This window comes from Manacus candei, unplaced genomic scaffold, assembly GCF_025592945.1.
Source record: "Manacus candei isolate 608988 ecotype Guabito, Panama unplaced genomic scaffold, ASM2559294v1 h1tg000081l, whole genome shotgun sequence".
Lineage (NCBI taxonomy): Eukaryota > Metazoa > Chordata > Aves > Passeriformes > Pipridae > Manacus > Manacus candei.
The window spans coordinates 861,817-877,884 of record NW_026138129.1 but is presented as its reverse complement, the minus strand read 5'-3'; the positions used below and the strand labels follow the sequence as shown (position 1 = coordinate 877,884).

Genomic DNA, 16,068 nt, shown 5'->3' with positions numbered 1-16,068 from the left:
GATAGGAGGATAATACCTGCTATTTTATAAATTCAGGGTGAACTTCAGCTCAGCTTCCAGATTGCTGTACTCAGAGGAAAGAACTAGGACTGCTTATCTGAACACAAAAAATTGACTTCTTAGACCCTGACACAAAGTTTCACATTGGTGCCCTAAAATGCATTCAAAACACATTACGGTTACATAAATACATGTTTTAAATTAAGTGTCTTGTGACAAAATTGCATCAATTTAAGTGAGTCACTTAAACACTACCCTGTCTTCAACAAAAATATTGCTTTCAAATTCTCTCATTTAGAAGCAGGTGTTTTAACCTCAGGTTTCCTGAGGTAGAGGGTGAATAGACGCTGTTTCTGAGTGAGCTACAGAGATCCTCTGAAAATATAAATGAACACCTCTGCAGTGATCATAAAAACACAGATCTGTTTCACCAAAAAAAGCTCATCTGCATTCCTGACATGACATTAGAGAATAATCTTCTTTAGACATCAAAGTCAGACAAGCACAACTTTCAGAAGTACATTAAATAATATTTATTGAGTTTGCAATTTCAGGGGGAAAGTTATAATTTCAGTCCCAGCTATTCATATACTGTGACACAGAGCCCTCATGTTCTTTCATCCATTCAACAAATGAACAATAACATGGAAAATAAAGAGGAGGGTTGAAAAAAACAACCCTATACTCTCAGTTTTGAAAAAAGGAAACAAACTGAAGCCCTGTTATTCACAAATACACTTGTCTTCTTGATTAAACATACTATGTTTTTATAGAAGAACAGACTCATCCTCCTGATGTTTGGGAGAAGGTATGGGATGGTTGATCTGAAAGAAAGCAAAACTATGTCAAACACAGAGCTTTTCCATATGACCACAATGAGAGCTAGATGGTTAATGCAGACTTCAGACTGCAAAGAATTTCTCACAAGAGGTAAGTACACTTTCCTTTTTGTCTGGGACTGATTCAGTGGGTGCATATAGTTAACAAACCACCAAGGTTTGCCTGTAAAATCTTATGGCATAGGATGTTTTTATTTTCACCATGGTGACCCTTCTGGATAGTAAAAAAAGGTATCACATAATATACAGAGATTCATATCTACAGAAATGGCAAAAGAGGGAACTGGATACAGTGACATTTCTGTCCAGGCATTAACAAAATCCCTTGTGTAGATTCAGGGACTGTTCACAGTTCCTTTAAGTGAGTCCTTTTCTCTGCACATAGGTTCTCTTGTTTTGCAAATGAGACCCAGCAGGATACCTCATTATAAGAAACAGATGCTTGCTCTCCCTTAAACCATGGTCATGACTTTCAGAGAGGCAGGTTGGAATCTCCTTATCTTCTTCTTTAGTGCCTTTGAAGCTTTGATGCGACAGATTTTGGGCACAGGGGGAAGAGGCTTGGAAGAGGCCTGGACAGTCCCTGATTGTCTGACTGAACCTTCAGGCCAAATCAGTTCACTTTCATCCCCCTCATCGTAGTCAAGGGCAAGACTGCTACTGTTACTGCTGCCATCCAAATCGCTTTCACTGGACTCACTGTCCCCAAAACGGTTAGTTGTGAAATCGCTGACCTCCCCTTCGCTGGTCTCTGCGATTGTGGAGTGAAAGAGGGAAGCGCACTCTGCAGAGTACTCTGAGTGGTCTGACTCGCTTTTGGTATAATCTCCGTGGCGCTGATTCTTGGAGCGAGCCCTCATACTGACAGTGCGCAGGACACCGGCTCTCCTTGCTGGCTGCCTTGGCGCTCCCAGGCCAAAGCTATGAGACACGCTGGCCAGGTTGGCCTTGGCAGAGATCTCCACTGTGGACTGCCACTTGCGCTGCTTCTTCTTGTTGGCTGTGTCTACACAAGCTGCTTCGAGGGAATGCAGTGCACTGGCAGAGGCTCCGTAGAGCTCTGGCCTGGATGACACGGTGGGGAGCCTGACTTGCACAGGGAACAGACTAGATTCTGAGCATGACCTGCCAGTCACGTCACCAGAATAAGAAGGTCTCCGCACGAGATTCTTCACTCCTTGTGGCCTTTGGGGCTGATTCCACTCAGCAGGCAGCCTGGTGGCCCCATGGGACGCTCTTGCCTTCTCCATGCAGAAGGCTTGCTTCCCAGGCCGTAGTACCTTTTCACTGTTCCTCCTCTTTATCTTCACTGCCTTTGTTTTGGAGCTGGCAAACTTTACCCGGACTTGGTGGGATTCTGCAGGGACAAACTGAGCATGAACAAACTCAGTTCCTGCCACTCGCTCATGACCCCCAGTGCTAGTCGATTTGGCATTGTCATACCTTTTGAGGGGTAGCTTTCTGGGTGGGACAGCTTTAGCATTCCAGGTCTCTGGGCTAGAGTCCTCCTGGCACAGCTGTGAGTATGATGAACTGTGCTCTATGCTGCTATCCATTGCTTCTGCCAGAGGAGAACCCCTTGCTGCTGATTTGGCAGGGTAACAACTATTCACAGCTGATGGCTCCGTATCAGGCCGAGTGAATGGCTGTTCTTCATTCACACAGCGCATGGTCTCATGCTGCTTGGCACATTCCTCCTCTGACACCTCTCTTGACAGCTTCCCTTCAGCTTTGTTACTTTCCAGAGAGCTTGCCTGTTTTTCCAGCTGGCTACTGCTGCTGTTAATTTTCACTCCGCCGGCGCTGGGGGTTATAATGAGTCTCTGGTGCACTGCGGCTGGTTGGTTCTTTGTTGGAACCCATTCACTGGCATCAGCCTGACTGTTCCCTTTGCATCTCGTCAGCTGCAGTAATTTATTGATGTAACCCCCTGGCTTGGCCTCAGTGGTTGGCCGAGTCCTAATCAAGCTGGGACCTGTCACACTAGGCATAGGTTTGTTGGGAGCCTGGAAGTCCAGTTCTGGGGATGTGCCCACCAGGGAGAAAAGGGGACTTTGTAAAGCCACAGCATGAAGGGGGCTTGGGTAAGGATACACATCAATGCCATTCTTGGAGACCAAGTCATTCTGGAATTTGGGGTCCACGCTGAGCAAGTGTACGTCTCCGTTACGGCACAGAGGCAATATGGATTTGGGATCCGTCTCTTTCTGAAATCTAGCATCTGCTGGAGTGAGTCTTTCCAAGTCACCTACACGGTGGATGAAAATAAACAACCTAATTAAATCACAGACAATTACATTCATACTGGCTCATGCTAAAAGTGCTATCTCAGGGATGCGATGGCTTTTACTAAAATCAGTAGCATGAATAAAGAAAGTAATTTCAGTCTTCCAAGGTCAGTGAATTACTTTAAAGCTTTTATTCACCTAAGCATAACAGAGATTAGAACGCCTTTTAATGCCAATAATAAAACTCTCACCTTTGCGAGAAATTTAAACTGTGCTACTTGGATGAAAGTAAATCTGTGCATATATAAAAATGTTCTAAAATGTCACACATAACGGGAACCCAACTAAACAAAAATAAGGGATTACTTTTATTTCTTAGCAGAGAAGTCATAGAAGAATGAATTAAAGAACCTTTACTTTGACAGAGGAAAAAAAATCTAAGGTTAACTACTCAGGAAGGTGGAAAGAGCAGTCCCTGAAGATGACATTTATGGCCACCAATTCAGATCTCTTCAATTCTGGAGTACTGTCAAGGTTGCTCTAAGTTACTCTTGACTGCTGCACCTGCACCTTTCCCTCAGAAGCATTCCCTGTGCACATAGAGGAAAGGCTGTGTTTTTGTGTGAAGAAAGGTTATTCCATTCAGATGCATCATCCAATAGAGCATTATGATGCTGTGTTACCTCTGGGACTAAGCATACTGTAATCAGTTATCTTGGATTTTTCTGTAAAACAATGCAGACTTCAGTGACAACAAATCCTCACCTAACCACTTTCCTGGCTGCTTCATGCTAACATGAAACCCAACCATCAAACTCAACCATGTAATTCCCAAACAGTGGCTATTTATGTCCTGTGACAGGACGCTTTGGAAAGACTCCAAAATTTGGGGTTGTCTGCAGTGTCCTACCTGAGGCACTCACAGACCTGCTACAGCAAAGATTAGGAAGACTGTTTCTCAAACAACTTAATTTCATAATGACAATTCTTTAGGAAATTGTTGGCAGCATGGTGCTCTCTCATACAAACAAACCAGGAAGCTGTCAGAAGAAAGCTGTGCTTGTGGTGTCTCAGCAAGCCTTCTGCTTGCCACTGAAACAAACGGTAGTTGGTTTGTACCTGCAGTTACCTGTGGGGACAAGCTAAGGAGTGGAAAAGAGAAGTTTCCTCCCCTCTCCTAATGATGATTTTCTGAAGTAACATCTTGCTTCACTTCTTGCAGTGTGGTCAACTGCATAAGAATTGTTTCCTCAAGACTACACTCACTACTACCCCACTACTTATGTTTCTCATATGGAAGGAAGTAAGAGGTTGTAGCCTGGAAGAGGGGAGATGGTGGTGGAAAAAGAAAGGATGTCTGAAGGAGGTCTGTAGCCCCTCTCCCACATCCCTCAATATCAACTATTCCTTTTTTTGCTAGTCTATTTCTAGATCCAAAAATCCATAAACTCCCTGGGGTCTCAGCAAAATGTTGCAAGGCAGGAAAGTTTCTGATTGAGCAAAAGATCTGTAATCTGAACGTGGAAGTCATGGATCATTAAGCTCAGCTTAATCCCCAGCCTTTGACAAGCCTTGAGAAGATTTTGCTTTTATGCTATAATTTACCGCCATCTCTTCAGGTGTGTCTGCACACATAGGTATAGAACAGGTCTTTGTTTCTATTCCAAGCAAGCCAGAGGTGAGTTAGCTCACATCAAATAGTTGTGGGAATGATTCCAGAGTGGCATGGTACTTGGAATGATGTTCCCTATGGCTTGTCTGTTTCTATAATGGAACTGTCATACATCTCACTGGATCACTATAAGAATTGTACTAACAAAAGATTGCTTTGAGGCCATGGAAGAATCCATAATAAGAAGTGATATGATGTCACTTCACAGATGGTAAACAAGAGATTTGGAATGTTAATGGACTTGTACATTTTGTCTAAAGGTATGATGCAAACTCACGGTTGATCCACTATTAGGCTCATGACTGCTTTCTAGAGAATTAACTTTTGGCCTCTGTTGTCCCTAACTGTACACAATAAATTATGAAAAAGAGTTATTGTTTGAGTCCACATTAATTAGAATAAATAGGAAATTTTGAGTTCACTTTAGATCTTTCATACATTCCTCCACCTTCACACAAGGTATTTCAAATATTGAAAATTTTCTGATTTCACATGCAGGTCAATTAAAAAAAATATCTCAACATTCATTACAATTTTATCTCATACACTAAAGTATTTTTCCATTTCTAAATGCAGAGGCCTCACATTTGTTCTTGTTTCATCCATGTATTTGTTACTGTTTCACCCTTGTATTTGATATTGTTTAAAAATATCTGAGTATGGAGACAAGTGAAAGTTGGACAGTAAACCGTTTGGCTCTGTGGTTTTGATCAATTCTCGTGTATTGAAAAGAAGAGTTATATATTGACTAAACATTGGCATACAAGGTCCTAAAAGGAATAACCAGGAATCTGCTCTTCTCTTGAATGAAGTATCCAGTTCTGCCATCAATTACCTGTGGAAACTGGCCTTGGTCTGGACCTGGCAGGAGCTGCAGAAACATCTCTGCTAGCTGTAATCTGACATCCATCACTGACATAGGTCCCCTGCTGTTGGAAGCTGGTGTTGTGCACAGTAGTTTCATCTGCAGACTTGGGTCGGTAATCAAACACACTGAGCCTTGCTTTAGGGTGTTGAGAGCCGGGCAAGAGACTGGTGTGGGAGGAGGAGATGGATTCACTGTACACAGAGGTACAGGAATTGGATAGTGAGCAAGAACCACCGTCACTCAGGTCATAGAATCCTGCAGAGTTAAAATAAATAGGATATTTCATACTTACAGCAACTAAACATGCTCTATAGAAGAAAAATGCAGAGAATACAATAAATCTTCATTTGCTATGTGCCACAAGCCTAAATTTATGATCATTTATTTAGGTAACATTAGCAGAGGTATACAGTAATTCAACCAAACTTTACAGGGCTTCTGCATATTTACTTAGGCCCTGAGCCAGCTTGGCACACACATGCCTGCTTAGTTCTGAGGGTGGGATGGCGTGAAGTGTAGCACCATCACGCCCAGTTCTTCACTGGAGAACATCTTTGGGGACTATTATGCAACTGGTGTAAAATAGGGCTGTCTTACACTGTTGTAACTTGTGCTGGGTGAATAGAAACACATATTGGATGGGAAAGTAGAGTAAAACTAGCCTGTGACCAGAGCTGCCAAGCCTATGATAGATGGAATGTCTAAGAGCAGAGAATGGAAGCTATCTTCCCTCTCCAGGTCTTGAGATCATTGCCAAGTAATTATGGAAGTATTAAAAAAGGCTCTGTATAAATTCAAGACAGGAATTTTTATTATTCCTCTCTATAACAGAAAAGAAGCTGTTTCCTTTTGAACTATGTGCATGTGCCTAAGCGCACAAATCCTGAACTTAAATGCTCAACAGAAACTCACATGTTTTATGTCCCCTTTAAGTACTAGGCTGCAAATCTGTATGATGTATAAAAAGAAAATAAATCTTTCCTTGTCTTACTGAAGACTTGAGGCTTTCCAAAATTCTGTTTATAAAGAACTACTCTCATTGTCTCAGACTAGATAACAGAAACCGGTTTTAACAGACACCCTAGCTATGAAAGTCTGCAGTACAACTCTCTCTGTGAATCACACCAGTAACCTAATACCCAGTATTTTTCTGTTCGTGAGATCTTTACTCAGCAAACTTTTGAGGTGTTTTTCCTCAGTGTCTTTTAATAGAGCTGTTTTGTTTCTACATAAATGATCAAACATTCATTTGGCTGGAGCACTCCAATACTAGTGATCTCCAAAGCCTTAGTGAGGCTCAGAACCCTCCTGGATTCAAGCAGAGCATTGATATGGATGTTGGTTTCCTTCACTTCTTTCAAGTACTCTAGCCACTTTGCCAGTGGTCATTCTACACTGGATAGTTAATTTACGTAATTAATAACTAAGGTATATAATAATATAAGGTAATAAATAATGAAGGTAATTAATAAGTACATGTCTCTTCCTCCTTCCATGTGTGGCTACAAGGTTAATTTTAAAATAAAATTAAAAAAATCCAGAAAAAATACTGCTTGAGTGAACGAATGCTTTCCACTAAATCAGCTTCTCAGCAGAATTCCTATCAGCTCTGTGAGTTAGCTCTGTGCCAGATGACTACTCTCTACCTCAGCCATGGGACACTGTTTCTGACCAAACAATACAGGGAGTTTTGCTTAGCAGTTGACACTCTTCAGTTCTCCCAGCACCACACCCCATGAAATAAATAGCCAAGTGCATATTACCTGAGCTGGGCCGGCTGTCACTATCCAAGTATTCACTGGAGGTCTTACTGACATCCAATTTCAGCTCACTTATTCGCTGGTCTAGCTGATCCAGGTGGCTTTTCAAGCCGACATCCTGTCTCCTCAAACGAGACTAAATCACAAGTCGAGGGAAGAAGGAGGAAATGAAGAATAATCACCGTCAGAATCTCAGCAACAATGCGTGAATTCAGGCCACCTGTGCCAGCCAGATTCTGCTCTCATTAAGTGTTTTGCTTAGTTAGGGACTGTTGCAATTGGCTCTCTGTAATGACACTGACATAAGACAAGGACAAAACATTTTGTTTCTCAGTATATACTGTCTTCTGCCCAGCTGAACATGTTCTCAAATTTTAAGCTTTGGGTTTATTATTACACTTATGGCAGGAACTCAATCTCTAAAGAGAATAGCAATCTTTTAACTAATTAACATTTTCTTATATGTACTGCACTCTGCCTCTGAGCAGAGGAAGAGACAAACGTTATGGATTGTCTGCCTGATGAAAGCAAACTGCTGTATGTAGAGGTACCTTATTGCCACACAAAGTAAAGGCAGTATACTCAATGCAGTAAAACCCTTGGCTTTGATGACGTGTTTATAGTTGAAAGGATACACTGCAAGAATTGTGACATCTATTTTGCTGCAAGTTTTCCTTGCATGTCTTGTGGCTAGATATTTCCACCCATTTCATGCAAGAAGCAGCTAGCATTTGAATACTGATGGGAAAATCACTGTATTTAAAATAAAAGGTGTCTCAAGTTTGTCAATAATCTTTCAGAAGCCAGCAACAATGTCTGTCGTCTACTGCAAGCAATGACCAGGCTGATCTGAGGTAACAGCTCCCGCAGTTGCTCCCCCAGTATTTGTGCCGTCAGCTTGGAGAGGCAGATGGCCAGGTGTTAGGTACCAGCCAAAGAACCACAGTTGGTTTCTGTGACAAACTTCTCACATAGCACTTGGCAAATTATCTAAAGCTCAGTCACTATTTAGGCAGCTTCTAATTATATTTCACCTCACCATGCATCCTACAGTACTTTACAGTAAGGTTATACAGAAAGGTGGTCTCTTGAAGCTGGTTGAAAAGTTGTGCTCAAAGCCCTTGAGGGTATGGGTTTCCACTCAGTAATTGCAAGAAAAACGTGATTAAGATTCTTCTTTATGTGTACAGCTCACATTTAAAAATACAAATGGCAGCTCTAGCAGTATTTCCAACCTCAAATATGAAAACCAAAAAATCTAGGTCTCTAGAACCAATTAAAGTATCTGCAAAATTAAATGATGTGCAGAAAATCAAAATCAGTATGTACACATTTTCAACTTCACTTTCCTTTCTTACGGATTATTCAGCTTTTAATATTTGCATTTTTAGGTTTCTCCATAGCTATAAATACTAAAAGAAAAGAAAGATCCTAAGATCCTAAAGTAATCAGTATAAATGATTAGGAACTGTGATGGAAGGAAAACAGAAAAAACAGACAAAAGACAGATGTCCCAAGTTTCAGAAAACAACTGTTAGGGCTGGTGATGCTGCTGAGAAGAAAAAAAAAAGGTATTCTATTATGCTTTTACAGACAGCTGGAGGAATATATAAGACACAAGAAACAAAGCCTCTTTTTGTTAGCATCACACTTCTAGAAAGGTTTAAGCTCAAGTGGCTCATCACTGCTTCCTAGGAAAACCCATGGTGATTTTCTCTTTTCCTGTTTCATATAACCAAAAGGAATAGAATTGGATAATAAAGGAGGTTTTCTATCCCATCTGAATGATGAATGTATGACCTTGTCAGTACTTCTTTATTTCCTGACAAAAAAGCAAAACCATGCCATGCCTTCTTCAATCCCACCTACTCAGGAAATCACAAAGTTTTGTTTTCATGGTTGGAATTAATTGCTTAATGATTAATGTTTTGCCAGCCAATCCCTCAGCCTGTGGTTTCTGATTAATGACAGAGAGGCCACAAGGCTCTCAGGTATTCAAACATTATTTATTATACCTCTAGGTTCTGTCTGCGCTTTCACAGCATTTTAACCAACACACATGATTTACATCATCGTTTTTAACTCTTTTATGGTGTCTCACACCATTGGGTTTCCAGCAGACTCCATAGCTTTGATCTTTCAGCTAACTACTTCTGCACTCAGGGAGGAGAAGCATTCCTCTAACCATTTGGATAAGAATGACTTTTCCGGTGTGTTTGTTTGAGGCTGTTATTGCTCCAATACCCATGTTAAGCAGCAATCAAAAACTCACTCTTTCTCAACTCACAACATGAATTTTACAAGTGACAAAACCTCACAGGTAAAACCATCTGTTTGTGTTGGGCAATGCAGCTGTGAAGACTTTTGTACACTGCACAGCGTCGGACCAAACTTTCCAAAACAACTTGTACTATGAATGGACTACAGTTTTGGGTAGCCAAATCTGGCATATCACCATACCACACATTTTTCAGAATAAAGAACACTCTCTGAAAAGCAGGTTCCTTTACAGCAACACAAGCTGATACCTCAAATTAAGGCACCAAAACCCACTGGTCATACTTGACTATTCTCAACTATTAATGTGTTATAAAGGGGTGTGTGTGTGACACTTATTGTCTGTAGTTAGCACCTGATAGTTCTATCAATCTGACTGTATTTTGGAATGCACAAAACATAGAATTCTTACCTGGTTTTGCCCATCTAAAAGACCTTTGGGTCTTTTTGTAACTGATGGTGCAAAGCAGCCGATTTCAGAGGAAAATTAATATCACCTATCCTAGACCTGTATTCTAGAGTGCGCTGAATTCCTTCTGGAAGCATCTCTTTCTCTCAAGTTGACAAAACTTGAAGACAGTTTATTAAAAAAAGATACTATCTCTGGTTTAAAAGATGTCTTCTCCTATTTAAAATTATCTAAAGGGGAAAGAAGTTCTGTGTAAAATGCTGGGCATCAAGTGTTTGGTTTTTTCTCTTCAATATAATGTGTCCCTTCTCACATTTTTATAACATCATAAATCATCTGAAAGCTTGCAAAAACAAAATCATCAGATTCAAATCAAATAAATGGTTTATAAACATGTCCTCTGAGGAAAGAGCTGAGAAAATACTGGGTGTTGTAGCCTTTGATACCCACCTATTTGAACAGTGATCATAGATTTCTTTCTTTGCATGAGCCTGAATTTGCATCTCTTCTTTTTCCTCTTTATCACCATGATACTGTTTGGCTAAGAGAAGTTTAGTAGCTTTGGGATCTCTGGCGGTGGGCAGCATCACTTAACTCTGCTCCTCTTCTACTACAGAGTTGACCCTGCAGGCACTGTAGTAATTTGCAGCTGCCAGAAGAGACCCTGGCCACCAAAAAGAGCCACTGGCTGGGGCAACACAGGATGTGACTGTTAGGGGCAGCAGACTGCCTACATCAGAATGTAGGCTGCTAGAGTACAGGCCAGCTGCTGTCTGTCTCTGGTAAATGCTGTTAGGGAGAAGACTGGGATTCTGGAATGGCATCTGCACCTGGTCCCCACAGCACTTGATGGCTTTGTTCCGCTTGTTTCCACTACTGGGGCTTGAGTCCTTGAGGGTACTGACTCTGCTCTTCTGTTTCTTACCCTACCATTATAGAAGCCTGGCTTGACTTTTTATCTGCCTTCTTTCCATCACTGAGATGCCCTGAGCCAGCTCCAGCTGACACAGCTTCCCGATTTTATGTTGCAAGGACCAAACTTTTTATGAATTAACCCAGGACCATGCTAAAGCCCAGAGCTACAGCCCTCCTTAAAACTTGGATCAAGATACACTGCAAGGCAAAGCTACATTTACATTGTTAATGAGTTTCTCAATCTGAAAGCTTACAGAGCAGCAATCACATACTCTATCATCCATGGGCCAACAACAACAAAGACGTAACACTCCTTGAGGAATGCTGTGCTTTGCATTTTCTGTTGTTTTTCAGTTTTAACCTAATTTCCTGCAATCATGAACAGAATTTTCATGGGTTTTGAGTGCAATACACTGCTTACGAGTCACCAAGAAAGTTTTCCACCTGTGGTCGCTGAGATCCTAGGACCTGTGGACTACTTCTAACAGGACTGTGAAAAGCCTGTTTTCAACTGGGTTTACTTTGCTATTAAGCATCTTTGAGGTCTGCACCTCTACTCAAATATATGTCTGCAGTTTGCAGGGGGAAAAAAACAATAAAGGTAACAAGTACGCCTGAGCAGCACAGTCTGAAAAGCTTCCAGAGCCATGGGTCAATTAGAAGAGCTTTATATCACTACTTTAAGCATTCACAGAACTCTGTTTTTGCTGAAGAACCTACCCCTGGATTTATGTAGTCATCCCTCTCAAGCTTTATGAACACCTCCCTTCCAGGCACCCTAAGAAACATGTTTCCCATAATTGCACTGGCACCTACTGGTGAAATCCATCCCTCTCCAGAGGTGTACAGAGTTACTTTTGTCCACTCAACTCCCACATTTCTAAGGGAAGCAATTAAAGGCTGGTTTTTCCTTCTGTTTTAACGGCTAGTTTCTCCCATGCGCTTGGAAAACCTTAAAAGGCGGTAGTAAGGTCCTGAAAAGCCAACCTTCAATTTAATATTTTATTTGAAAAATATATAAACAAATGAGTAATTAAAGCACAACAGCTGACATGAAAAAAGTACAGTCACTACGGTCAGAGGTCATTGGGTGATTCTGTTACTCCAGAAGCCCCAGACAGGCAATAAATGCCTTCAATTCTTTTGTTTAGTTAAAAAAAAAAAAGAAGAAAAAATGTAGAGTCATTTCTTAAAATTATCAATGACAGGTAATCAAGCGGCTGACCGTCCACTTGTCCTGTGTCTTCTTAATCAAGATATGCCTGCTGCCGTGTTTTCACAGAGTGGTGGCTAGGTTTCCCTAAAGGTTAAAGCCAGTTTTATTCTGAGATGCTGCCTGATAAAGATGCCTATGGGGAGCGAATAACCACGCTGTTTTCACACCTGATTGATAACTGATGGCCGAGCCTTCCACTAGTACAGGAAAGGGAAAAATTCTGAATTAAGTCTGAGTTTACTGAAGTGTGTAATTGCCCACACTGGAGATTAACGCCCTTTACCCTTTGATTGTTGTCTCACCTATGAAACTCGTTTCAGCTTCAATTCAGATTTTCAGTTTCACAAAAAGAGCTGTGCAAGCTGCCAACGTAACGCTTTAAATACAAGGCCTGGCATTCAGTTATTCTTCCCTTTTGATCACGCAATCCGTAGAAAGAACAAAGTGCTCCCGGCCCATGAAGCCTTTCCTGGCGGATCGACTCCCACGGGCGCACACCCGCGCGGGCACACATAGGTGTGCGCGCACACGCCCACCCGAACCCCCGGGCGCTTAGTCTGTGCATGTGTATCTCCCTCCGTGTGCCTTTTGATCTCCTATGCAAACGGCTGCTGCCACTGAGAGCCGAGCGCTGTACTGCTGAAGTTAATCATCACCTACTCCTCGGCTCCGGTGAATGAGCGGTGCCGGATTAACAACTTCTCCCGAGCGCTTCTCCTGGCACGGAGCCCGCTACCAGCGCTGCCTGCTTCGGGCCGCCCAGGTGAGCCCCGCCTGAGGAAAGGAAGCTCCCGCCTGCTGTAGCGGGGCTGTAGCCGCGACTCGCACCTGCCCGCGGGGGGAGCTGCGGCTGGCGGGGCGGGGGCAGCGCAGGGGCCGCGGCTGCAGCCCTTGCCTGCTCCCGGTCCCGTCACGGCGCCGGCGGCTGCAGAGGCGGGGCCGGGTGTCCGGCAGCCCGGCGGCGCTCTCCTCCGCTCCGCTCCCCGTCACCACCGCGGCTGGACTCACGAAGCCGGGTAACGGGGTGTCCCGTGCCGTACCGTCCCTTACCAGCTGCTCCTTCAGGGCGGAGAGGGTGGCTTCCAGACGGTGCTCCTTGCTGTGGGCGGACAGGGGCTGCTCTTCTCCGCCCGCCGCCGGCCGCTGCGGCATGGCCAGGGCAGCCCGCACCAGCTCCCGCTGCTTCTCCCGCAGCACCTGGAGCTCCTGGAGGCCGGCCAGGGCCGCCTGCAGCCTTTCTCCCACCCGGCCGCGATCCCAGCCTCCCGGCCGCGGGGCGCCCAGCAGCATCGTCAGCGCTGGGCCGCGGCTCCGGCCATGGCAGTGGGGCGGCGGGGAGGCGGCGGGGCTGCTCCCGCCCCGGGCCGTGCCTGCGGCGGGGTCTGACCGCCCCGCTCCGCCACTGGCACTCGAGCGAGTGAAGCAGAGCTGCAGCGGCTCCTGCGGTTTTGGAGAAGAGGTGGGGACAGGGGAGGGAGAGGGAGGGCGGGAGCGAAGGGAAGAGGCTGCGGCTCCAGGCAGTGCCGAGGCCACCTCTCGGGTGGATACGCGAGGAGAGCAGCCTGTGCCCGGCGCTCCCCCCGCCCCGCACAGGGGGCGGCTCCCGCCTGCCCCGTTCCTGCCCCTGCCCGGGGGACTGCTCTCGCCTCTTCCCCCGCCCCGGGGGTGAACAGGGGTCGGGTACCTGCCTTCTCCGAGCAGAGACAGGTCCTGGGGGGCCAGCAGGCAGGTCCGGGGGCAGAGCGCCAGTCCCGGCCGGCAGCGAACCCCAGGGATGCTGCGGAGATCGGAGCTGAGCCTAGCGTCGTGCTGCAGCCGCGTGCAAGTGGAAGCGATGCGAGGGTATGGTGCTGTGAGCTCCCAGGTATAACAATGCTTCCCTCACAAAAACGTGGCATTTGTAACTCCATCGCTTCTCCTCCTGGCTGGTGGTGCCCCCAGCTAGGCACAGCACTGGCACTCCTTATCTTGCTCTCCAGGAACCCGCCCAACTGGGATCTCACTGCACAAGTTTGCTGTCATGTACTGAATTGTTGATTCTCACTTTGGAAGCAAGGCAGAGTCCTGTCTTGAGGTCAAGGTGTGGCTCAGCCCTCTCCCCTGCCCCAAGGTAATATGAAGGGTTTAGGATCTGCTTTAAATGGGACGTGAAAACACAGCCATGGAAATTCAAGGCTACAGTGCTGTTGCTACCAGGTAATGTCAGCATTTAAAGCTCTCAAGACAGGCAGCTGCAGCTTCTTCAGAGGTAGCTGGTTAGCAGGCAGCAAAACCAGAATGTGTAGTCTGTAGTGATGCAGTGGGGGAGAGGAAGCCCTGATACCAAGAGCCTAATGAACACAGTGGAGATCATGCTACAGGAGACTTAATTTTTCTACTACCTGCACTGAACTAGGAAGCATTTGGATCCTACAGATCCCAGGAAAACTCTGTGCCACACTCCTGATTTACATCATTTCAAGAAAGGTGTATGATTCCTCATAAGGCAGTAAGCACATGCACAGCCTATCTGTCTGTGGTTATGTTCTGTTCACCCTGTGTCATATCTTTAAAAGCTGTCATACTTTAATTTGAATGTTACTTGACTTTGTGCTGGGATACAGGACTTTGGGGAGTGGGAACCAGTTGCTCTGTCATCTGTTCTTCAAGGAGCCTCTTCTCAACACCACGTGTGGGTGGCTATGCTCACCACTGAGCACTGTAGCCAGGCTAACTTTCCTTGTAGCAGTCCCTAGCTTTACAAATGTTAAAAGCAGTAGAGTCATGTCAAATCCAGCTCTTGCTGGGGGGAAGAGAGACAAATTATTCCCATGTTTGTTCACCAGGTGCCATGCAACACATTATTTGAGAGTCTCAGTAGAACCCAAGCTTTGCTTTCATAATGTCACTTTCAACAGTTTTTATGTATCTTGAAGATTTGAGAATGATGTTTACCTTGAAAAGTTGAACTATGTCAGAAGGGGTCCAGAGAGGCCCTGTTCTGACATGTTGTGCACAACTAATAACAGATGTCTCCATCTGCAGATGGAACAGGAATGACTGCTGTACAGTGCTTAGTTCAAGTATGTGAGATATGACTTGTATGACATCACCTAAGACATTTTGTTGTTTTTTTTTTTTTTTTTCGTTAATGAGTATACCTCTACTCTTCTTCCTTCCCCATTCATCTCACAGAACTTCCCTGTGCAGAGCAATACTTCAGTGTCAGGATGACTGAACTATTCATTTACAAGGTGGAAAGAAAAACTGAGTTCAACACCAAGATGCTCTTGAAGGTGCTGACAAAAGACAGCATGAAATTCTACCACCTCTCAGATGGAGTGTGGTGAAGAACCAAACAACCATCACTGTATGGCACGTGGCAAGAATCTTGCAAAATGCCGTTGCAGGTATGAGGAGTGAAGCGTTTTTGTAAATCACTTGGCTTGGCACTTGTTAAAACAGACATACAGTTCCTTATTTTATTCAAACCATGTTCTAACACGACCAAATACAAGTCACTGACAGAACTACCATTTAGTATATACTTGGTAGGAGAATTAGATATTATAAGGTCATATATTTTTTTTTCCCTCTCTTTCCCTTGAATGGAACTGTTATTCCTTGCTCTTTGTTTTTCCTCTTCTTTCATCATTTTATCTTTTTCTTAATGAATTCCCAAATGGGCTATATCACAGCAGTATCTTTATTCTAATCAGCTTCCTTATTATTCCCTCTGTTGTACTGATTACTTTCTTCCCCAGAACCCTTATGATGTCACTTAATCTTTTCAGATAACTCAACAAATATCTTGTGTTATCTGATTTCTGGGGGAAAGAATAAAAGGTGTGAATCGCACCCAAATTTAAAACCATGAGATTATGTGGAGGAGGGGTAGCAGTAAA

At 44.1% G+C, this 16,068-nt stretch overlaps 1 protein-coding gene across 2 annotated transcripts; it reads right to left on the bottom strand.

Moving 5' to 3' along the window:
• Positions 1-518: 518 nt before the first annotated feature.
• Positions 519-14,052, bottom strand: DACT2 (dishevelled binding antagonist of beta catenin 2). 2 transcript variants are annotated; one of them, XM_051811142.1, is made up of 5 exons: positions 13,235-13,574; positions 7,371-7,503; positions 5,575-5,862; positions 1,261-3,087; positions 519-824 (listed from the first exon to the last, which is right to left on the bottom strand). In XM_051811142.1, exons 1-4 carry the CDS (start codon positions 13,472-13,474, stop codon positions 1,292-1,294), a joined length of 2,457 nt encoding a protein of 818 aa, XP_051667102.1. In that variant the 5' UTR covers positions 13,475-13,574; the 3' UTR covers positions 519-824; positions 1,261-1,291. The 2 variants fall into 2 exon arrangements, with proteins under 2 accessions (XP_051667102.1, XP_051667103.1); XM_051811143.1 differs by having other exon boundaries at positions 519-3,087; positions 13,235-14,052.
• Positions 14,053-16,068: the final 2,016 nt, after the last annotated feature.